At 47.1% G+C, this 22,883-nt stretch overlaps 1 protein-coding gene across 3 annotated transcripts in view; it reads left to right on the top strand.

Moving 5' to 3' along the window:
- PMEPA1 (prostate transmembrane protein, androgen induced 1) overlaps positions 1-18,525 on the top strand; it is a 47,260-nt gene extending 28,735 nt beyond the window's left edge. For 2 of the 3 annotated variants that reach the window (XM_049817103.1, XM_049817105.1), the window contains 3 exons: positions 10,066-10,220; positions 16,746-16,799; positions 16,937-18,525. In XM_049817103.1, coding sequence (XP_049673060.1) covers positions 10,066-10,220; positions 16,746-16,799; positions 16,937-17,485 — 758 coding nt within the window. In that variant the 3' untranslated portion in view covers positions 17,486-18,525. The remainder of the gene's footprint in view (positions 1-10,065; positions 10,221-16,745; positions 16,800-16,936) is intronic. The other variant, XM_049817104.1, reaches the window with a different exon arrangement.
- The last annotated feature ends 4,358 nt before the right edge of the window (positions 18,526-22,883 follow it).

The raw sequence follows: 22,883 nt of genomic DNA, 5'->3' as shown, positions 1-22,883 counted from the left end.
TTGCTGCTGCAGCTCCAGCTTCATGAAGCTGCTGATTAGTGCCAGCAGTGGCAGTATCAAGATCATATTCTGTATCTATCTGCAGAACTTCCTGTGCTGCCTTGTAAACAAATGCAGCTGTTGACAATCTGATGGGCCCTTCATATGTGGTTTTATGGAAGTATTATTTAGAAGATAAATGTAGCTGAGGCTAATACACGAATATTGCAGTAATGACTTCACCTGGTCTGATGGCTTCTGAAATGACCTAACAGACGAGCGGTGGAGGGTGAGTAATCTGCCGTCTGAAGTTCTTTGTTCTTTCATCTCTTCTTCCCTTTCCACGGTCTCCGAGAGAGAGAACGTTCATCTCTTTAAGGAGGGGAGCTCGGCATCTGGTGGATGAAATGGCCTCTCTAAACCAGGAGCAGTGTTTGGTGCACCCTCTCTGGCAGCCTTTGGATTCCAGCTGTTGCCTGGAGCTGTTTTGGTTCTTGCTTAAATTAGAGCAGTTCAAATGTAATGTTTAGCATAATGGGCATGTGCCTTTTCCAAGCAGGGCTGGGAAGGATATGCCAGGGCAGAGCTGCTTGCACCAGGCTGCGTTGCTGCTGTGCCGGGGTATTTTCCTCCGCGCCGTATGTATGAAGAGGGGAGGGCAAGGGGCCGTGGTCAGACGGGGTCCCAGCACTGACCCTGCTGCCTCTCCTGTGGGATGCTGCAGCGTCTGAGCCCCTGCAGCTGCTCACTGAGAAGTTGTGAGTTTATTCCCTACTAAAATCGTAGCTCGGAAGGGTGACCAGATTCACATGGCTCTTTTCACATTCTTTAGACTTGAGTAGGAAAAAAATGAGGTCCGCTCTTTGGCTACATTGCTTAACCCACATCCTTTTACAGAGGCTTTGATGAGCATCTGGCATAACGACCACGCTTTGGCTGGACTCGATTCTGCTGAGTTGAACCCTCGGGTCCTTCCAGGGAGCCACATGCAGCTCCAAAGGGTGCCCAAATTTTGCTGTAACATCTCTCCCCTGCTCTCCAAACGTATGCTCGCAGCCGGCAGGCACGAATGCAAGCTCTTGGGGCAGGCAGGGCTCTGAACTGAGCATGGGGACCGGGCAGAACTCGGGCCACCTCTGTGGACCCTGCTTTGGTCCAGGCCTGCTGTAGGACCAGTTCAGTAATGTCAACTCCGGCCTTTCTGGTTCTCTGCTTGCAAAAGACGGCGTGTCAGTATGTGTAAGGCAAGGCGGTACAGGGTGTTCTCAGCTTTCATTTTCCAAAAGTGATTAGGACTTGTTTTGTGCCCTAATTATTGGGGCATGCAAGGTAGCGGTAGGCTCTCAGCTGTTCATGGCAAGGACTGTCCTTGTGTGTCTCCTTGCTCTCGATGGTGCCTCTGGGCACTGCTGAAGCTGTGGTGCTCTGAAATGTCAGCGAAGACTGGGGAGAGGAGCGGGTTGGGCTGTCAAGTAGCTGACAGAATGGATAAGGGTGTCTCTCCTCCTCCTCCTCCTCTGCAGCCTGCTGGTGCCCAAGCCCCTGCCCTTGCTGCTGCCTTCAGCTGGAGATGTGGGTGCTGAGAATGGCTGAAAGTCAGACCCATCACTTCTGGTTTAGGGCAGCGTCTCTGCCTGCCCATTGGCAATAAGTTTCGTGCGAAGACGACAGCCCAGGTCTGTTGGAGAAAATGCTGGGTCATATCCTTCTTCTGCCTGTCAAAGCGCCTGGGTGGGTAGGGGAGCAGGCAGGGACCTCTGGACCGGTGGCTGAAAAGGATGCTTGCTATAGGATGCTAATGAAGCAGCCCAGGTTTTGGGTGCTGGCAGACACTTACTGATGCTGGAAGAGGGGGACCTCGGTCCGCCCCTATTCCAAGTCTTGTTTTGCATTTGCTCTTTGAGGAACTGCACGAGCCTGTTGAGAAGCCTTTAAGGTTACTGGCCTGAAACCGTTCTTGGCTGAAATCCTTGAGCATCCCTGCTTGGCATCCCACAAAGCTTGTAAGTGCAGTATTTGGGGAATCACGGACAGGGAGAAAGGACGCGTGGATGCTCTTCAGCTCCAAGCTTCAAATTATCGCCAGTACCAGTCTGATTTGGACTTCCATTTCTCCCCACCACCTTCCTGCACATGCTCAGTCGAAAAGTAGCTGTACCCTCATTTAAGTCTTTTGCATGCTTTTTTTTATGTAACTAGAGTGCTGCCATCAAGGGCTACAAGGAACCTGTTCAAACAGAAGATACCAAAGGGTGGGGGTGGATGAAAAGATGAGAAAATTGGGAGGAGAGGGAGCGGCAGTCAGGGCTGTGCACATCTCTGCTGTGTCTTGCTCTGAGTCATGCAGCAAGGGCAGCTCTGTGGGTATCAGAGGTGTTAATGGAAAATCGGGGATGAAAGTGCTCACTGCAGATTTGTGAACACTTTTCATTAATTCATCTGGTTAATTTTGCCGTGTCTGGAAAGACTCCGTGTGTGTGTGTGTGTGTGTGGAGAGACCTTCCTCTCCGGGGTGTGAAGCGGGGGTGCGTGGAGGACAGAGCGTTGTAGTCAGTTGAACTTATCCTAAATCCCCAAGGATTACGGAAGAAGCCGGGACATGTGGTGTGACATTACAGTGCCACCATATTTAGCTGATGGTAGGCAGCAATTCATTTATGGATTTCATAAGCTTCGGGACTGGGGGCTGTGCTGAAGGCCGGTACCGCTGCTGCGGGATGGTCCCCACTGAGGTGCCCCCCTCCCTGTATTTGCAGGCTTTCGGTCGGAATCTGTTGAATCACGGTGCCGAGTCACCCGCGTGAACCAGGCTCCGTAAATAACCACGGGCGCTCCGCAAAGCGGCCGTGCGCGGCGAGGAGTGGAAAGTGCCGCTTCATAGTTGGAGCGAGGGCTCTGGGGGCAGAGAGCAAAAGGTGCTTTTCTCAGCTCCGCTTTCTCTAAGCATCACCTAGCGCTTTGCACGCTGTCAACAGGTATCCTGCTGCCACCCCACGGGAGGCACGCGTTCGCTGCTGGGACAGGATGGGGCCAGGGAGCTCAAGCTGCCTGCCGTTAGAAGTTTTCCTTAGCCTGTGTCTTCTGGAGGCTAGAGAGATGCTGCCCAGGTTTGTACAAGACCCGATCACACCTCTTTGTGCTTCAGCAGGAAAGTTGAAGAATCTCAATCTGTTTCTGCCCGTTTTATCGAGGCTTGTTAGGCAGCAGGAGGAATCTCTGTACAAAACTACTCCATTCAGTCTTGGTGTAAAAGTTGTTGCGTGTCAGAGAAAGTGAAGACCAGAGGTGAAGGCACAGTACGCGGCGAGGTTCCTTGGCTTTTGCATTAGGCACTTACAGGATGTTTCTCTGGGAACATAAATGACATTTAATTAAAAATAGTCCCTGTGTACGGTGAAAAATGACCAGTCTGGAAATTTTCATGCAGCTGGGTTGCAGAGTAACATCCCAGCATAGAAAAGGACTCTGTTATCTCAGATTGCAGGTGGAGGGTCTTCAGCAAGATGGTCCTTGCGCTGTGATGGGCTACAATGCGAGGCTGGGTGAAAGACCCCTCGTGCCCAGCGAGGAGCCTGGCTGCCGGGAGCAAGTACCCATGTGGGCAGTGATGGCACAGCAGTGATTCAAGGGGAAACGCTATTTCCACAGTTCTCTGAAACTTCTGAAATAGCAAAATCTGCATTGTTCTTGGCCCCTTTTTAGTCTCCCTGACTCTTACTCACTTCCTTTTGGATTTTTCTACTACTCAAATTCACATCAGTTTCTAGATGAGGGGAAACCACTGGAGTTAAGCTTTCATTTTAAACCCACTTTTTTTTGCCTTTTCTGTGACTTGTGCTGTTGCAGATGTTGGGGCAATGTTGGAAGTTTCCCCTTGGCGGTGGGGCTGTGCCCAACACCCCCAAAGCCTGATGAAGGCTTTGCCTGCCTGTTACCAGCTCTCCTATCTCAGACACCTGGAGCAACTTGAAAATACAGTTTTAGATGTATTTTTCCCAAAGAACACTAATAAAACGAGTGACAATGGGGCTCTGATGCTGAGGGACCATCACGGGAGCATCCAGAAGCTGAGGTACATCTCTCACCCGTCCTGGGTAAAAATTAACTGATGGCTCATTAACTTTCAACAGCGATGCTTGCTTGGGAGGTAGCTCATCCTGTCTGGCGTGAAGCAGGGGCGTTAGATTGCCTCGCACCAGGCTGATGTCCATCAGAAGATGAAATTAGCAGCAGGAGTTTTTTCTCCACAGCCTTAAGAACTTACTTTTGATAGTCTGTGCGAGCTTGTGATTGGACTCATTGTGCTTGAACTGTCCCAGCAATCTGTTTCAAGTCAGAACTAAGGGGTTTTCAGTGATAAAAATACCCAGAGGAAGTGAAAGTGAACAGAGGAGAAGCAAAGTATTCTGCAGGGGATTCTCTGCTTGCTTTAATTTTGTCTCAGCAAAACCGACTTGGGTTTTAGCACGGTGCACCACAGCATTTATGATGACTGGCATATTTTATTTTTTTTTTAAACTTTTTTCTTAGGAATTGTGGCTAGTGCAGCTACATTTGTTCAGCTTAGCCATTATCTCCTGAGTAATTTCACTTCTCTTTCTCATCACTTCTGACATGATATGCAATTCCAGTATATATAGAAATTGTAATTGAAGCTTACAGATAATTGTTTTGACCTGCAGATGTGTATTATACCCGGCTGAAAGCAAAGGTCATCTTGGCTGAGACCCTGTCTGAAAGCTGTTCTGTCCACTTGTAAATGATAGCTGGAGTACCCATAATTATTGCAGCAAAATGCAGGTGTATTTTTTTTTTTTTTCTCTGCTCTTTATACTTGCCAGTGCTTTGGAGCATTGGTCTTCAGCAGTGATACTCTGTGTGGAAGGAAAAGCTTTAATAAAGTTTATAGTAAGCATTTTATGAACTGTAGTATAGCTGTAAAAAGTAAGGAAATAATGCATTTAAAGTATATCATAGCCTCACCTCCCCTGCAGCCATTGCGAACTGCGTGTGTGTGCAGAGGCTCAGCGCTCCCAGTGTCACCGCTGACTCAAATAGCTCTCCCTCCTTGCAAAAACATTAATGAATTTTAAACCTGTGGGTGCCAAGTATTTTGTTCGTAGGCACTCGAGGAAGCTCCGAGACGCACCTTTCTGCAGCCGCTTCTGTCGAGCCGTCAGCGTGGTCTGCCTCCACGTCGGCACCAGCTGCCAGCCAGCTGCCATTTTCATAAATTTCAGACGCTTTAGAGCCTTATCGTCTTGGTGCCCAGGCAGCAGCCTGGTGTGGGCAGCAAGGGCATGCGCTGCCTTCCTCCAAAAAGCCCTCTGAGCAGGAGAGCGGCCACAGCCTACGAGTTGCGGGGTCTGCAGGCTTTGGGAAGCAGCGGAGTCTCCTATCGTTCGTTAATGTAAGGCTATAATCGACTGTGAAACCCTTATTCAAGGCCGCGTGTGGCTTAAAGTGGCAAGCGAGTAACGAACTTGAGGAATGGGATGTGACAAGTTATTTTACTTGATCACGAATATCCAGTTTCAGGATTGTGAGAATCTGGGGGAAAAATGCTTAGTTGCAAAACAGTTGCACGCGTGCTGACCGACTCCCAAAGCTGCGGCGTCTAGACAGAAAATACAGAAAAGCAGGTTGTGTCACTTAAATGTGATGTCTGAACCTGTTAGTTTGAAATGTATTCTGGAATAAAAATTATGCAAAATTAAATTAGTGTGACCTTACTTTGCATTTGGAGGCTGAATATGCCCATCTTGTAAAGCCTAGTGCGTTTATAACACTTCCCTTGGGGAAAATTACAGAGAGAAATGGAATGAGGTCTCTTCTAATTGAAAAGTGACAATGATTAGGAAGCCAAATACAAAATGTGTTGAGTATTTTTTTTCTTGTTTTGTTGTGTGTGTGTTTTAAAGAATACCAGTAGAATTATGTGCTTTGCAGTTTGGCTTGTTTTTCGTTCCCCAAAGGCTTTTTATTAGCATAGCAGCTGAATTGCACTTGTATAATAACTTATTAACTCAAAGTTTGGGTTTTTAATGATCTTTCTTCATTAGTTTGACTGAGCTACTTGGATAAAATCTTAACCGAGTATATCCAGCTTTCCAGCATGTTGGGTTTTTTTCCCCTTTCTGCAAATGAAGCCCATGAAGACAAGTTAAAACAGAGGGAGAGTTGGCAGAAACTTTGGCGCCTCGAGTGGGTATGAGTCTCTTGAAACTTGAAAAGCACAAATTGAGTGTGTGGGACTTTTTTTTTGGTTTGGTTTGGTTTTTTTGTTTTTTTTTTTTTTTCCCAAAGGCCAGATTGGGCAACATGAGCGTTCTTGGGATTAAAGCTTATTTCGACGTACCTGATGCGTTTGCTCCTAGGTGCTGTGAGGCTGTGCTGCTCCTCACAGGCTGGGCTTGCGGTAGAGCAAAACTCAGGGCACTGTGTGCCCTCTGCTCTTCCCCGAGCTCCTGCTGGTGCAGAGAGCAGAGGTTCCAGTGGGTTGGGCTGCCTCGTGTTTACATACAACATTGGGAAGAAATTTTAATTTCAACAGCACCACCAGAGACGGCAGGTACATTTCTTGTATATGATACTTAAATGTTCGAGCCGTTGTTTGTGTTGCAGGACAAGGGTAGATGTGCTCCGCTGCAGGGATTGAGCTGCTTGCTTCCCTGTGCTAACAAAGGAGGTTGGAGAAGAGCAAGGCCATTGGCATGAAAAGGCCAAAGTCCGAATGGGGGGAGCTGATCAGGTTTTATCGTTCAGACGCATTTCACCAAACCTGTTTACAGAATGTTAATTTGCATCTTAATTTTCTCCCTCCTCCCGCAAAGTGAGATACTACAATCACACTTTTGTTGATAACGCTAGCGCGCTTGCCATAACGTTAAGCTAGATTCCACATCGAAATAACCCAGTTTAGAGTTTGAAGAGCAAGGCATGATGCATGGCCAAACACTGCCTGTGTCTCCTGTGGTCCCTGGGGGGGTCCTGCCTGTCCAGATGACCAGCTCCAAGAGAACATGGGAGGGAGAGAGGGCGCAGGAGGAGCATCCCTGCTGGAAAGCAGTGTCCCCTTCGTTCTGGTAATCATACTGTGCCTTACTATTGCACCTCTTGGCAACTGTTTTGTAATACCCCAATTAGAGGAGTCCCACAGCCAGAATAAGCAACATTCAGGCTGGATGGGAATGGATGAGACACTCGTAAATTGTCCCAGACTCTGATGGAATTCCCACCCTATCTTCTGCTTCAGGCTCTGGTCGTTATATATCTGTACGTGTGTGCAGGAAACTTAGCTTAGGTAATTTGTAAATGACACCTGTCTCGTGTGTGTTCCTTCCTAGGAAGGAGTTAGGGCAGTGCTTCCTGATGGCCAAAACTTCACTTGTGTCACCAAAGTTCCATGACCAATTTAGCAAGGTTTGGTTCATTTAAGGGACCTCTCGTCTTAGGAAAGGAACTTTACTTTACAACTACCTTGGTCTTGTTTTTCTTCAGAAATATAACCTCTTTTAACCCAAAAGGAAGTTTTCCATCACTGGCCTGACTTGTATTTTTTTTCTTGTGTTTTCTTACTGTGGCCAAAGCACATGCTGCATTTTGAGGCTAAATTGACTCATCTTCCTAAAAACCTTGGTTGCTTTTTGTTTTGGTTGATGTTTTTTTTTTTTTTTTTCTTTTCTGTAATGAATTCTGCAAAAAGTAGGCTCTGCACCCAAGCTGGGTGGCTGCTCTCCAGCCTGTGGGCTCTGCTGCCCACATCTAGGGGAGGCAGAGGGGCCCTGGGTCAGTGCCCCCCCGGGGGTCTGGCTCTTTGTGGGTGACCTGGAGAGCACCCAGGGGGGCTGTGGGGCATTCTGTGCCTGGCTGGGGTGCTGGGGCTTCACCTCGCCGGTTGGGTGCTGGAGGTCAGCAGGGATGCTCTCAGTGCCTCGGGGTGCAGCGGGCACTAGGACATGCCTTTGGGCTATGTAGGGACCCTCTCCTACATGGGGGGGATGACATAGGAAGAGGTGTTGTGCCTTTTTTTTAAAGGTTTTGCATCATCCTCTTTTCCCAGCCCTTCAAGTTTTGGGGTGTTTGCACGTCTGGTTAATCTGATTTGTGTTTAGAAGAAACGAGCTCCCGTTTCAGCCCGTTCCTGCAGCACAGGGCACCCGTGGCAGCTCTTGGGTCGGGTCACCCGTCATTCCCACGGGCGAGCTGTGCTGCTGCTTTGGGGCTGGATCATAAATCGTTGGAACGTGGTTTTTTCCAGGCTCTTCCCTTCACAGTGGCATTTGGACACCTTGCTGGGGTTGTTGTGAAAAACGCGGAGCTCCTCTTTCGAGAAGATGCCTTTAGCTAAAAGGCATTTTTAAGGCAAAACTCCTTTGCAATGTTTAGCTTTTAATCCCTCTCTTCCCACGCCATGTGCAATCTTCCGGTGTAGAGGCAGCTGCGTTTTAGGGGTGCTGTAAGTATATGGGCTCCAAGTCACTCGTACATCTAACTTTAAGTGACAGATAAGGCTTCGGCTTTCAAGGCATAATTCTGCTTTTTGAAGGTGGTGGGCAGAGCTGGTTAAGCATTTTGGGCAATGGCAGAAATAGCTGCTGTTTAGCAGAATGAGCTCCAAGGTAACTGGCAGCACTCACCACCTGGACTGTTTTCTTGACATTTATTTGCTTTTACTGGCACTTAAATGCCACCTGCCAGGAGAAAACTTTCCATTAAAAAAAAAGAAAATTGAATTTGCCTGACTCAGCAGAAGCCACCCCAGCTGGTAGGAGCAGTGTGATGCTGCCCTTCGAGGTGTGATGGGTCTTCCCGTGTATCTACAGATCTATGCATGTGTGTGTGTCTGTATAGATAAAATACAGATAGCAGCATCCATGATAGCTTAGGGCACAGCTTTCCAAAACTGGATGTTATAGCTGTCCCTACCGAGAAGCAAACAAAGTTTAAACCCCCAGAACTATTGAATTTTCCTGGTCTGGCCCCTCCTTTACGATGAGCACTGGAGTTGATACTGCCTGGTCCTGGCCATGGCAAGCTCTGGGTGCTGCTGGCACGAGGGGGCTTGGGGAGAGCGATGGAGCGGTTCAGGGATGGCGTCTGCTCTCTTGGGTGCCAAATGCATGGAAATAATGACCCCAGCGCTACGTTTGCCTCCGGTACTCAATTTTCCTTAGCCTCAAGAGAGGTGTGAGGAATTATTTCCTTAGGAAATTTTAGGAGCTGCTTCTCGCCGCCTCCTGCCAAGCGTCTCCGGAGTTAACCGGATGGTCTGTTGTTTGCTTGTTCTTGTTTGTTTGGAGGATTTTTTGGCAGTTTTCCTTTATGCCAGTTCAAGCCACTCAAGCTGCCACTGTCAGCTGGCTGAGCCCTGAGCCGAGGGATGTCTGGAGCTCCAGGATGTGGCCCCCACGGGCAGCCACATCGCGCCCGTCTGGCGTCTCTCTGAAAAGCAGGAGGTCTCCCCGCCTGTGCCCCGTGGCGGATGGGCCGGTGTCGGGGAGAGGGGTCCCGCCAGCCGTGGGCTCCCCGTGCCACTGTCCGACCCCTGTGACAGAGGGGACGTGTACCTGGTGTGAGGGTGTGCTGAGGAAGACTTCGGTCTGGTCCCCCCTGGAGGAAGGAGTGGTGGTGACGGGAGGAGAATTGCAGAAATTTAGCTCGCATTTAGGTAAATTGTTTCGTTTGGATGAGTTACGCCGGTTTGAGGCTCCGTGGCCCCGAGCGAGGCACGCTCAGCAATGAGATGCTGCTGGTTTTGTACGCGGCGGTGGGGGCATCCAGCACGCTGCAGCTGGGAGGACTTTGGGAAGTCCTGTCCGCGCTGTGGCGTGGAAACACTCTGCTTTGTAGATCATCTTTAAAGATCCCTCCTAGAGGCTCTTCTGTGGCACTGAAAAAGTGAATTAATGAGTATTTTATTAAGTAGCTGGGCTCAAAGCGTGCAGAGCCCACATAGGCATGTGAGAGCTTTTCGGGGGGAGGATGGGGCAGTGTCATTGGTGTCTCAGCCCCATTAGTTCTTCTTGTGCTCACTTACATGTTGTTTTTTTCTGTCGGCTGAAAGTCTGTCTGTCTCTCTTGCAGCGGAGTTGGAGTTTGTACAGATAATCATAATCGTGGTGGTGATGATGGTGATGGTGGTGGTGATCACGTGTCTGCTGAACCACTACAAACTCTCTGCGCGATCCTTCATCAGCCGGCACAGCCAGGGGCGGCGGAGAGACGAGAACCTCTCATCAGTAAGTCGCACCCTGCTCTTCCACCCCACCTCGTCCTGCGCCGTTTGCCAAATGATGTGACGCTGGGGAAACGTTAGAGCCAAGGGCGTTCGTCTGGGTCGCGTGTGCCGCTTGGCACTGCGCGAAGAGACACCCTCCACGCTGGGTCTTGGCATCATCTTCTGTCTCCGTTATGGGGGGTGGGTGTCCCCTTTTAGGGGTGTCTCTGGCTCTTTAGGGCGCTGCGTGTTGTTAACGTATAGACAGCCATAGCCTCTGCCTTTGCCCTGAGCTTTGCAGTTCAGACTTTACATCAGTAAAGTAACTGCAGGAGGCTGTTCGTGGCATGTCCTGTTCCTGAAACCACCACGCACCCTCAGCTGGTTGGGGTGCATATGCCTTGCCTTTAACAGCCCCAAACTATCAAGTCCTCTGGCGGCTCCAGTTGGAGAGTCTCAAATGACTATATGAAAACTTAATGACTGCCTCGAAGAGAATAGGAAATCCTGAAATACTTTCTCCATTTTCCACCGGTGGTGCTGCCGTTGCTGTGGTGGAGGGGTCAGAAAACGCTTGCCAGCCAGACAAGCAGAAATCTCTCCAAGGGGGTGCTCGAGAGGTTCCCTGTGTAACCCAGGCTCCCTGCTTCATAAAAGCCTGAGGAAAAACGTGTTAATTGTACCTCTGACGGGGACTCGAGGGTGAGCCTCTCCAGCCTCGAGGCAGATGTTGGTTTATGTGGTTTCCTCAAATGCAGTAGCTCAGAGAGACTTAGAAGAACCTATAGAAAAAAGACATCACGTTTTTTTGGAGGGTGAGCATGTTCTGTTCACTGCTGCCTACGTGGCTCTGTCTTCAGTGCAGGGGTATCTTGTACTGATTTTTTGGGGTGTTTTGTTGGGGTTTTTTAGCGTTTGCCCTGAAGTATCTTAAAGCTCTTTAAACGATAGGGCTTCCTCAAGGTCACTGCTTCGTGCCTTCTCCTCTGCGGGCTTCCAGGGCAGGCTGAGCACATCGGTGCTGCCTTGCGGTGGTTTGTGTGGGGCTGTACTCCCTTGTATCACATCCATGCTTGCTGCGGGAAAAAGATCAAATACTGGGATTGCTTGCTTTTTTTCTTTTTCTTTGAGAGAGACCTCTAACATCTTTTATTAACTAAGTCTTCAGTACAGCGCTGTCGAAAGCTGTCCAGCCAGCAGATGCCCAAGGTGCAGGCTGTCCAGAGCAGCTCTTTTTGTCACACATCACGCAGCAGACAGAGGTCCCTTATATCGGACGCTCCGTGCCAAAGTGAGAAAGACACCCGTTGGGGAGGAGAGCTGTGCAAACCCCAAGCTCCATTAAAGCACCCTTCGTTTTGTGGGCTGCGGAGCGCGTCTCCGGCGGGTCCGGCGGTGAGCTCAGCTCGGGGTCGTTTATCGATGCTGTGCCACAAGATCAAAGTGCCGGGAGTGCGTGATCCCCTTTAAACCAGCTGGTGCAAGGGTGGCAATCGCTGGAGCACCTGCCTGCTTTGGGGATCAGAGCTAAACTCCATGCACGTATCCCGGCTCCTCCTGGAGTTACAGAAATCTTATGGCTCTTCGTACCATCCCATGCACCCGCTTCCAACGGTAGCAGAATGTGGGCATCCAAGCACGTGAATTATTAAAAATAGCAGAAAGATTCTTTTCCCACTTTCAGATTTTTTACTGTTTTATCACATCCAGAATGATTTACTTGAACAATGCCGAAATGTTTCATTTTACATTTTCAAAGCAAATATCAGATCAAGCCTTTTTTGTTTTAATATACTAATTTCTATTTTCTTAAGTGGCCTGTTTTTTGTTTTCTTTAAAAAGAGGAAAGAAGGCTAACATGGAAAGAGAAGAGAAAATCATATGGAGATTGAACACTTCAGGTTGAATCAAAAATTGTTGACTGTTTAAAAAAGAATGTCTTTTTCCCCTTTTTACTTTTTTTTTTTTACTTTTTTTTTTTTACTTTTTTTTTTTTTTTTTTGATTTATCCGGGTCAAAATTTCCAGCCACTTCTTGGCCCAGTCCCCAGACCAAAGCAGCTCTGTTATTTATTCAGCCTTCAGACACATCAGTGATTAAATGGCTTTTCAGCCAAGGTTTACCTCCATGCCTCTGCTAGACCTCAGTGAGGGTGCGGAATCTTCAAAACCTTTCTTGGAGCTAAGGAGAGAAATGTGAATGTACCATTTGGGTTTTGGTTGGGTTTTTTTTCCTCCCTCTATGATTCTTTCCCTTCTCCCTCTTTCCCTTCTCCCTGCCCCTGTCTGTGCTGTGAGGACAGTGTTGGTGGAGTGGCAGCCAAGGTTCCTGTGGTCCGAGCGCTCTCCTGATGGGACAGAGAAGCCCCTCGTGTGCTAAGCGGGAAGCTCGTTACAGTGGGATCAATCATAATAAAGATCTTAGAGGTAGCTCCTTTCAGATTCAGCACAGCATGTCTTTTTGTAGAAAACAGCTCCAGTCTAAACGAGCGCTGGAGGCTGGCAGGGCAGAGGCTATGCTGAACTGGATACCGGTTTACGTAATCCATTAAACTTGTGCTGAACTGGTGTTGGGCTTTTTAAATCCCAAACTTCACTTTGCTGTCATGACCGCAGATGGGCACTGGAGCTGCATACATGCTTTTCATCTTTTGAAATATTGAAATAGTTCATCCCATGGTCAGGATGCTGCTAGGTCTGCCCGAGTTGTTCTTTTTTGTTGTAGCTCAAAAATTACAACTGAAGGAGAAATTAATTTCCCTAAAGGTTTTTTTTTTTTAATGTGGTTCTCGCTAGCAAGGAATTCTTGTATTACATCATGTGTTTCTCCATCACCGTTCTCACTGTACTTAAACTCTGTCTCCTTATAACAAGTACCTTTATTTTTCCAGAACTAAGAATACTTAAGAAATGCTGCTAAAAACTTTTTGGCAATAAGAATGGCACTGTCCCTCCACCTTAGGAACAGTGATGTCCCATTCCCCCCCAAAAAAGTGGTTTAAATGCAATTTCCAAGCATACCTTTGTCCCCCAAAATGGAAAATGTAAGTCCTCCTGAAGGGTCAGAGAATTAATCTGCACCATGCAGCTTTACAGAGAAAATTCTCTGACGCTACTAAAACAGGCGTTTCTATTAAAGTCAAAGATTGATCTCTAAAAAAGAAATTAAAAAGTAATTTTACATTCTGCAGTGAGTCCTGGAATACTTGCGGAGGCTTTTACAGCTGTATTGCTCATCAGACAGCAGAATCTCAGTTTTCATTTCAGAAAACCATAGCTTTCTAGACTCGGCCATTGTCGAGATGAATTCAAGTCCTTAATATTCCAAAAATCAGAGGCAAGCGAAGAGAGCCCCGAGGACAAGGATTTACAGCGGTGATGCTCCGTCACGGGGCAGTGCAATTTTGCTTGGCTCGGTGGGGCTGTGTAGCCATCGCATGGCCAAAGCGTGAAGGCTAAAAGTATGTTTTCTGTCTCTGAGGCTTTGCCTTCCTCCGACTGCTGATTTCCAGCAATTTTAATCCTGCTATTGACTTCTTAGGAGTTACCCAGGTGGGGTTCACAGTAGTGTGTGGTCGGTCAGCTGTGGGCACCTAAGCGTGTCCAGGTCAAGCCCCGGAGTCCCGGGAGAAATGGTTAACGACAGCTGCCAAGATCCAGGTCCTACAGAAAATGGGTCTGCTGTCTGCCCCTTATCTCTGCAGATCCCGTTTTAATGTTGTTTCTACTGGTTTGCTACTCTTGCATCCCTGCGTTGCCTGCAGCGTCATTCCTTGACCTCACCTGCACAAACAGATGAGTTGAGGTGTGAGCCAGAGCTTTTCTTCCAAACGCCCGAGTGGGATATCGGGTGCAGGCTTTGGGTGAGTGGGTACTCAGGGGTAGGGGACGTTTTTGGCGGAGCGGCTCACGTTAAGGGCGTGTACGTGCCCTCCCCATCGCCTGCCGCAGTGGGAAGCCCCAGCTGAGCGCGGTGATGCTCCGCGCGCCGGGAAGCGCCGGAGCTGCGGCCGCCCTCGCGGGAGCCGGCTGACATCACTCCCGGGAAAAGGGGGAAGCAGATGGGATATTGCCATGGCACTGCCCACTGCCAAGTTAAATATAAAACATCTAGCAGAAGGCAGCGGGGTACTCGCTGCTCAGGAAGTCTGCCACGGGGGCATGGCAAAGTAAACAAATTTTTTCGGAGTGCTTCCCGCTCCTGCCCACTGCTTCGGCACCCTTCGCGATGAGATGAAGGGCTGGCAGCGTGTGTGGCAGCGCTGGAAACCCTCCCCGTGCCCTTTGGTGCCAGCGCCATGGCTTAGCAGGGGGGTTAGAGGCGAGGGTTTGATCTGTGGCAGATGCAGTTCCTCTTGGGTCTTTTGGCTGCTGGGGGAGTTTGACTGTAGACTGTCCCTGCAGGCAAAAAAATACATGTAAAATGGACCAGACTAAACAGTTGACGCCTGTGTAAACAGTTGCATATTGAAGTCTAAAGGTCTGTATAAAACACGGCGTTGCATTGCTCGGGAAGCGCTATGCGGCGCGCAGCTCAACCAGCGCATTCATTAGCTGTAGCTGGGGAGGGTGCTGGTACTGCAGCACTTAACCTCTGCTCCGAGGAGATGCTCCCTAAAAAGCACTGAGAAGTGGGAAGAATCTGGGCTGTCTCATTTCCATATAAATCACTGTTTTCCTTGCACTGGCAACAGGACCGCCTTGAGGTTTATGTGCAGAGCTGAGCTTCAAAAACAGGAACCTGATGGGATTCTCTCCAATCTGATACCATGTGCGATGCCACAAGAGAAAAATATATTTGAAAGTTGGGGAAAATAAAGAAGAAAAAGGGGCAGGGGAGAGAAGGAGGAGGGGGGGACATAATGGGTGGCTGCTTTGGAGATTTGAACGTGGTGCTGGTGCTGCATTTCGGGCAGCTGGATGCGTGTTGCGATCCGCCTTGGTGCTGGGGCTTCTGCCGCAGGGTTTGGGGCTGGCTCTGCCCCGGGGGGGCACCCCCGGTCTGGTCCGCTCTCGGAATCGCTTCTGGGGGGAGCGGAGCTGCCGTTCAGCCCCTTACTGGGATAGCCGCATAGGTATGCGGCAACGTTTTCCCTTGCGTGCCGCAGCCTGGTACGAGGCCAGATGTGCTTCACAGCTGGGCAAGGTCCAGGGAGCATCAGACAGGCAGAATCTCTCCTGACTTTATCAGTGAAGGTCTCCGTGGTGCCGCGGTACTCTTGCAGCTTTTTACAGGCTTTCACCGGGCTGCCTGGACCGCCACCACGGTTATCCCAGAAACGGGTATTTCACGGTAGGAAAGCTTGTGGTTCGCACATCTGGAGAGCCCTGCCGCGAAGGCTGGGCCTGAGAATGGCCTTTGGATGGGACACCTTAAAGGGAAAGAGGGGGAAAAAGAAACACCCTTGGCATTTTCTTTTCTGCTAGTGGTAAATACTTCTGCCTGTACCTGACTTGCTGGTGCTAGAACTGGAGATTCACCTGCAAGAAACTGAGAAGTGCCAGCTATTCCAGGTTATAATTATGAGCCTCCTGGCTTGTTTTCCTCCAGCCTGCCTGCCGGAGGGATGTTGCTATATGTGAATATTAGCAATATTTAAATATTTTAGTTCTTAAGGCAAAAGTGTCTAGGGCGAACTGTGTACGCTCAGAGTATCACCAGCAAATGGGAAGAACCTTTGTTTGTTTGTTTTGATCATGATTTGTAAACTAATCTCATGGTTTGGGGGAAATCGGCTTGTGGCTTTATCGTGCCTGGGGTTGTTGGCGCCTGGGTTTGGATTGCAGGATCAGGGTGATGCTTGCAGTGTAAGGAAGCCTCTAGACAACAGTTCCTCAGTCTGTTTAAACCGAGGACCACTTATCCTTTTGGAGAAAAAAAAAATACTCTAGAACCATCCTGTTGCTGCAGATTTCTATTTTTTTTTAGCCAAATAAAATTAGGCTTAACATTTGGTTATTCACTTATCTTTATTTTCCCATGTTTTCCTTGATTGTGTGCATCAGAATGTGGGTGTGAGGTTTTTCTTTCTTTTTTTTTTTTTTTTATTTATTTTTTATAATCTTGTCATTATTTCATGGAGCATTTTCTGATGTCTTGTGAATCACCCACGGCTCACAAATTGAAAAATACTCCTCTGGCATGTTTGAACCAGGGAGAGAAACACGCTGGGTGGGTGTGGGTGGGAAGGGGGGGAAAGTCTGCAAATGGGAGAGCGTTGTTTGCCGGTGTCGTTCTCATCATTCATTCTGCAAGTCATCTATTAAATATAAATGGAGGGAAAATTTTAATCAGAAGTGTTGTTGTCAGCGGTAACATGCTAATACCCTTTGCATATACCCGTACGATACCCAGCATACGTGATGATAGCCGATAGCCCTACTAGAGAATAAACTTGGTTTTCTGCTGAGAAGCAGCTGTGTGCTGCTGCAGCGGCGTCTCACCTGGGCTCTGGCGCAGGATGAGACCCGGCGCGAGCCGTTGGCAGCGGAGGCTGAACCGCTGCAGGCGGTCGGACTCACTCTGCGCTCTCTTCTTTCCACTGCAGGAGGGAAGCCTGTGGCCTTCGGAAAGCACCGTGTCGGGGAATGGAATAACGGAGGTGAGGGTGCCGCGGGTGCGGGTGCCGCTGCCTTTCCCGCTCTCCCGGGCCGCAGTATCTCACGCTTCTCGCCCTCTTTCTCTCTCCAATTTTTTATTATTTTTTTTTTATATTTATTTCCCCCCCCCCCCTTTCAGCAGCAAATCTACACCCCGAGACCCAGCGACCGCCTAGCAGTGCCATCCTTTCTGCAGAGGGACCGCTTTAACAGATTCCAGCCAACCTACCCCTACATGCAGCACGAGATCGACCTGCCCCCCACCATCTCGCTGTCGGACGGCGAGGAGCCCCCTCCGTACCAGGGACCCTGCACGCTGCAGCTGCGAGACCCCGAGCAGCAAATGGAGCTCAACAGAGAGTCGGTCCGGGCTCCCCCCAACAGAACCATCTTTGACAGTGACTTGATAGATAACTCCGTCTACGGGGGGCCGTGCCCCCCCAGCAGTAACTCTGGCATCAGCGCGACCTGCTATGGGAGCAATGGTAGGATGGAGGGACCGCCGCCGACGTACAGCGAGGTGATCGGGCACTACCCCGGGTCGACGTTTTACCAGCACCAGCAGAACAACAACGGGATGCCCTCCATCTTGGAGGGCAGCAGACTCCATCATTCACAAATCAATGGCCTTGAGAGCACAACCGCGTGGAACAAAGAGAAAGAGAAACAAAAAGGGCACCCCTTTTAAAAAAAAAAAAAAAAAAGGAAAAAAAAAAAAGGCAAAGGAAAAAAAAGCAAGAAAGTAAATGAAACACTCTGCACTTCTCGTTAAAAAGGAGAGAGAGAGAGAGAGAGTTGAGGAAGATGAGCAAAGAAAAAAAAAAAAAGCCCTTCCCCATCTCTCCATGTATAAATATTTACTTGTTATGTCTGGTCTGAATGCACAAGCCTACCAAGCTTGCAAAAACATTTCTTTATTGAGCTGTGTCTAGACGTTTAAAAAGGAAAAAAAAATCAACTGTAGTCCTTTTTTTTTTTTCTTGTTTTGTTTTGTTTCTAGTTGAGCTGTGTGTGAATGCTTTTTTTTTGTTTGATTATTTCACTTATCTTTAAAGACAAAATATTTGCACAAAAAACATTTTGTTTAAAGATCTGCAATATAAATATATAAATATATATTAAAAATAAGAGAAAGTGTATGTGTAAGGAGCAGGAGTATTTTTGTATTAGAAGAGGCCTATTCAAAAAAAAAAAGTTGTTTTCTGAACTAGAAGAAAAATGGCAATTTTTTGAGTGCCAACTCAAAAAGTGTGTATTACATTGTAAAAAAACAAAAAACAAAAAAAAATCAAAAGCAGGGGTTTAGAGTTATTTATATAAATGTTGAAATTTTGCACTATTTTTTAATATAAATATGTCAGTGCTTGTGTTGGTCAAAGCCTCTATCATGTCTACCATGAACCTGTTAAGGGATATATGTCGAAGTGAAGAACAAAGTAGCTGGAAGGGGGTGGAAAAACGCTGAAGTGGAGATGCCAGCCCTGGGAGGAGCGGTGAGCGAGACTGCATCTTATGCAAATCCTTAATTTCCAGAGTCCCTGCGCGTGGCCGCCAACAGTCACGGCTTTATACATTCCCTACAAAGCAAGAGGAGTTGGTGTGTGTCTGTATGTCATCTGGTAGGATTATTGGAGTAAAAAGGTGAAATAAAAAGTCCCTGCTTCTGAGAGTCAGGAATGACTGAAGCAGACAAAAATTACTTGATTTTTTTTTTTTTTTTTTTTTTTTTTTTTGGACAACCTCTAACTTTTTGGAGGGGGGTGGTGGGGATGAGAATAAACTTCTGTGTCTGAAGGAACAAAGTGTTTTTTGGTTTATTTCTTTCAATGTTCAACTGAAGGGCCCTATTTGGAGTTAAAGCAGCGATAATCGAAGTTAATGTGAGTAGATGGTAACGTACCCACCGGCTGCCTTTCAGCTGGGCTTTAAATATCTCATTGAAAGTACGAGCTGAAAAGCGTGGTGGTAGCGAAAGTCATTTTCATTTTGTATTAACCTCCCAAACCTCCGTTTGGGATGAACGGGTGCAGCCGTGGCTCGCAGCTCCGTCATCCCCTGGGCTGCCTCTGGTCCTCGCTATTTTTTTACTTTATTATCCTAGCTAAAGAGGCGTCAGATACAGTAGATGGAAATGAGTCTGCTCCTGTGATGTATTAATTAAAGGCTAAAGAAATACGCTTAATGCTTTAGAAGCAAATCCCCTTTACCTCTTGTGAAGATGTCCTCATCCACAGCAGCATGGTCCCACCTGCCCTCCTACCCACCGGGTGTTGTGCGTCTGTAATTTATCTTGGTTTTGGAAGCATTTTGTCTTACTATGCTATTGTTTACATTTTTATATCGCGTAGGTGTCTGGTAGGTGTTTTACCCTCACGGTGAATTTGTATGTGACGGAGTAAGCGAGTGAGAAACCTGAGAGCGCGCGGGAGAGAAAGCAAAAGGGAAAAAACCTGTTCTCGGTCCCGTCTCCCCGGCCGGGAGAGCATCTCTCTGAGCGCGAGGGAGGGTGGGTAGGGGAAGCACAGAGAGCGAAGATTTTACAAGGGGGTGTGATTTCATTTTCTGCAGGATGCTATCTAGTAGAGTGACATAAATGAAAGATATAAAGGCAATAACTATTGTTTTTAAGCAACTTTTCTATTACTTGAAAAAAAAAAAAACAAACACGAGAACAGTTTTGAAGTTCTGACCATTTGAACAATATTTATATATATTTTAAAGAAGATGATGAATAGCTGAACTTGAAGTTTGATCATTATTTTTTGCTTTTTTTATTTTTGCCTAGAAATAGTCCTGTACCTTCTCAATATTTCAAACTGCTTTTCCACAGCTCTTGAAATCTTCATAGCTTTACACTCGTGTAACCTAAATTTTGATGACCAAAAAAAAAAAAAAAAAAGCCACAAAAAAAAAAAAAAAGTCATGCAAAGGAATAAATCTAGTTTGTCACGAAAGGTACAAAACTGATGAATTTCTACGAGTTTTTAAAATGTATCTTTCCTTTATGTAACATATCTATTTAGTGCCTTATTAAAGAAACAGTAACCCTCCCTTTTTAGAGAGGGGAAGACAAAATCATCGTTAGCATCACAAGTAACCAGCGTCTGGTCTCTTGCTCCTTTGGACCTTGCATTCAATTTTCCAATCCCTTCTTGCCCGGCAGCTCCGTGTGCCTGGCCACGCCGGCTGCTGCCGCTGCTCTTCTCCGGCTGTTTGTAAGGGAACTTGAACACGTTTATGCACATTATTCTACCCGGGGAGGTAGGAAACTGTGGTGGATATTGTAAATGAGATACCAACCAAAAGAGAAACCGAAATATAATATCTACTGCCCTCTTGAGCCAAAATGTGTGAATAGTGGGGTTGGGGTGGGGGTGGTGGGTGGGTGGGGGGGGTTGTTGTTCTGTGATCTGAACTAGTTTGTTTGCTACAAAAAAAAAAACCAAAACTGGTTACCTCAGCAGGTTTTGGGTGGAATATGCATCACACATTTAAAACCGAGCAGCGAATAAGGAGGTGTCGTGGGGACTGGAGGTTGTTAAGTATCGGGGTTGTCCAGACCCCGAAGAGAGGTCAGGGAGGGGGGGTATGGTCTGGAAAGGCACGGAGGGGTAGCGGGAGGGGGCTAAAAACGCAGTGCAGTTCAACCCAGCTCTCCTGCTTTGAAGTCCTCAAAATTTCAACCGATTCTCCGGGTTTTTTCCCTGTTTTTTTTTCTCTCTCCCCAGTCCGCTCCCCGGTCTGAGCTTTTATTTCTCGAGCATCACCCCAAGCGTCTGCAGTTGAGCGATCAGTTTCTTGAGTTCCTGGGTCCGGTTTCATTTACCTCTTTCTCTAGTTTGGGGAATTTACTGAGCGTGAAACAGCGTGGCTCGCCAACGCTAAATTTCTATCGCAAACGATGCCTTTCAGTCCATGCCGTGCACAAACAAAAACCAAGCTGCCGCCTTTCCCACTGCTGGTGCAGGTCCCGGGCGGCGGGTGCCACTCGAGTCCACCTCGACAGAGCCAAGTTGTCACCTTTTGTCTTTCTTCTGTCCATCCCTCTCTCTGCTTTGCAGTCCCCAGAAGTGTGCATTTCAAGCGCAGATACCAGATCTGGGGCCCAGATCAACTCCAAGTTCTGAATGGGTGTTTAGAAATAACAGTCTGTTCTTTTTTATTATTGTTGTTGTTGTTGTTGTTATTGTTATTATTATTATTACTATTTAATGTTACTTTTTTTTGCCTCGGGGTCCATTTCTTCCCAATTCCCGTGTCCCGTATTGCCGCCAAGGCAGAGAATTTGCTTTGCACACCCTTGCTGATGTCTCTACTCGTTTCCTTCTGGCCTTCATGCAGCTCAGGAGAGAACTGTGTTAGAAGCTGGACCGCGGTCCTGCTCCGTAGGAGTCTCTAGCGTCTTGCAGCTGCCAGCAGAGAGATTCAGGCCCCTTAAGAATGATTTATTTTTAAACAAATACAGAAGAAACAAGGCATTGCTAATGCTTAGCAACCTCTTGTCCTAGCCTGCCTTTTTGCTCGAAGTCTTAAGAGTCACGTTAGCTTTAAAAGGGGTTGTTAATCGTGCAGTTTCTTAGCTTGCAGTATGGCAAAGAGCATCCTTAAAGTGCCCCCAAATCTTAATGGCCTGGAATGGGAACGTGGCTTTGTCCATCAGGATGGTGAGGAAGGATGGGTTTCGTTTGGGGCTGACATTGGTAAAACTTGTGTTCCCTTCACAACCCTCAATTGCACCGGTTTGAAGATTCAGATTTACTAATCTAGTGCGTTGTATCCGTAAGTGTTACGAAATTCATTCTATCTGAAGTGGGGCTATAAGGAAATCCAATTGCTTTCTGGAGAATCACCCTTTTGTATGTGTATTGAACTATAAAATTGCACTAACTGCTATATTAAAAAATAAAGAAATAAAAGCCCAACATTTTTACTAAGGATCAGGAAAAGACTGAAACCAGATGTGTAGCATTAACAGTGCTAGGCGAGAACAGAATGAATTTTTAATCTCTTCTGTCTCTGTATTGCTCAGAGATTTTCTATGTACAACATAAAGCTACAAAAAAACAAAAACGTTTTCCAGAAACCGTGCTTCAAATTTCTGCTGTACTATAGAAGCTCATGAAGGACAGCATTAAAGTCCTAATTTGCCTGCCTTATAGACACATTTCATTGTATTAATATTTTCTTAAACTTCCAGTTGCATTGCTTTGGCTTTGGAGTTTGTTATAGGCAGTCCTGTATCCTGAGTTCTGTTCAAGTTTAAACTTATGTAAACTATTGACAGCACATGCAATGCAGTACTTATCTATATTTTGCTGTTTTAGTATGAATATGTACTCTGATGCCAATTTACAAAAATCTGTTGTAAATGCTTATTGTGTAACAGTAACCGATAGTGGCAATTATATGTCATTCTAAAAGCTGCAATACTTATACAATAAATTTTACAATACTTTGGAAAATTTGCCTTCACCTTTTGCTTTGTTACCCAAAAGTCAGAGTTTGCCAACACAATGTAATTTCAAAAGCTCTTCCTATTTTCAAATATTGGAAAACTAATATTCTCGGGTTTGGACATTTGTGTGGTTTTCCCCCTTCCTTGTTAAGTAGCCTTCTGAATAACAGGCCAACCTCTGTATTGCCACGACGTGTTTTTTCCCATGAAGCTGTAGCTGTTTCCCGGTGTATTTGCATGCTCGGTCCGTGTGTGCGTGTACAATTCTGTTTTCTTTTGAGTAGATCAGGTGTTGCGGCTTTAATCCCAGAAGAAGCATTCCTGGTTTGCACCAGTATGTCCAACACTTGCGATCCTGCCTTTCAGCCAAGAACATCACTGATGGTCAGAAGGTCTTAACTTGAATAACCGTCAATCAACAAGAACTGTGTAGATTGACTCGAATCCTAAGCACAGATAATTTGTGTGACTTCTTCCTTTCTGAGACTGTGGTCAAATTGCAGTGATCACATTAAAATGATTGAAAACTTAAACATTTGCAGGGGGTTTTCTTTTTGTGTTTTGGAAGGATGTCCTGTAGATTCACCCAGACCTTGGGTTCCTTCTTGGCACTAAGGAGCGTGTAGCAATT

Source organism: Accipiter gentilis, chromosome 14 (assembly GCF_929443795.1).
Source record: "Accipiter gentilis chromosome 14, bAccGen1.1, whole genome shotgun sequence".
Taxonomy (NCBI): Eukaryota; Metazoa; Chordata; class Aves; order Accipitriformes; family Accipitridae; genus Astur; species Astur gentilis.
The sequence above is the reverse complement of the archived record's forward strand: the minus strand, read 5'-3'. Positions and strand labels throughout refer to the sequence as shown.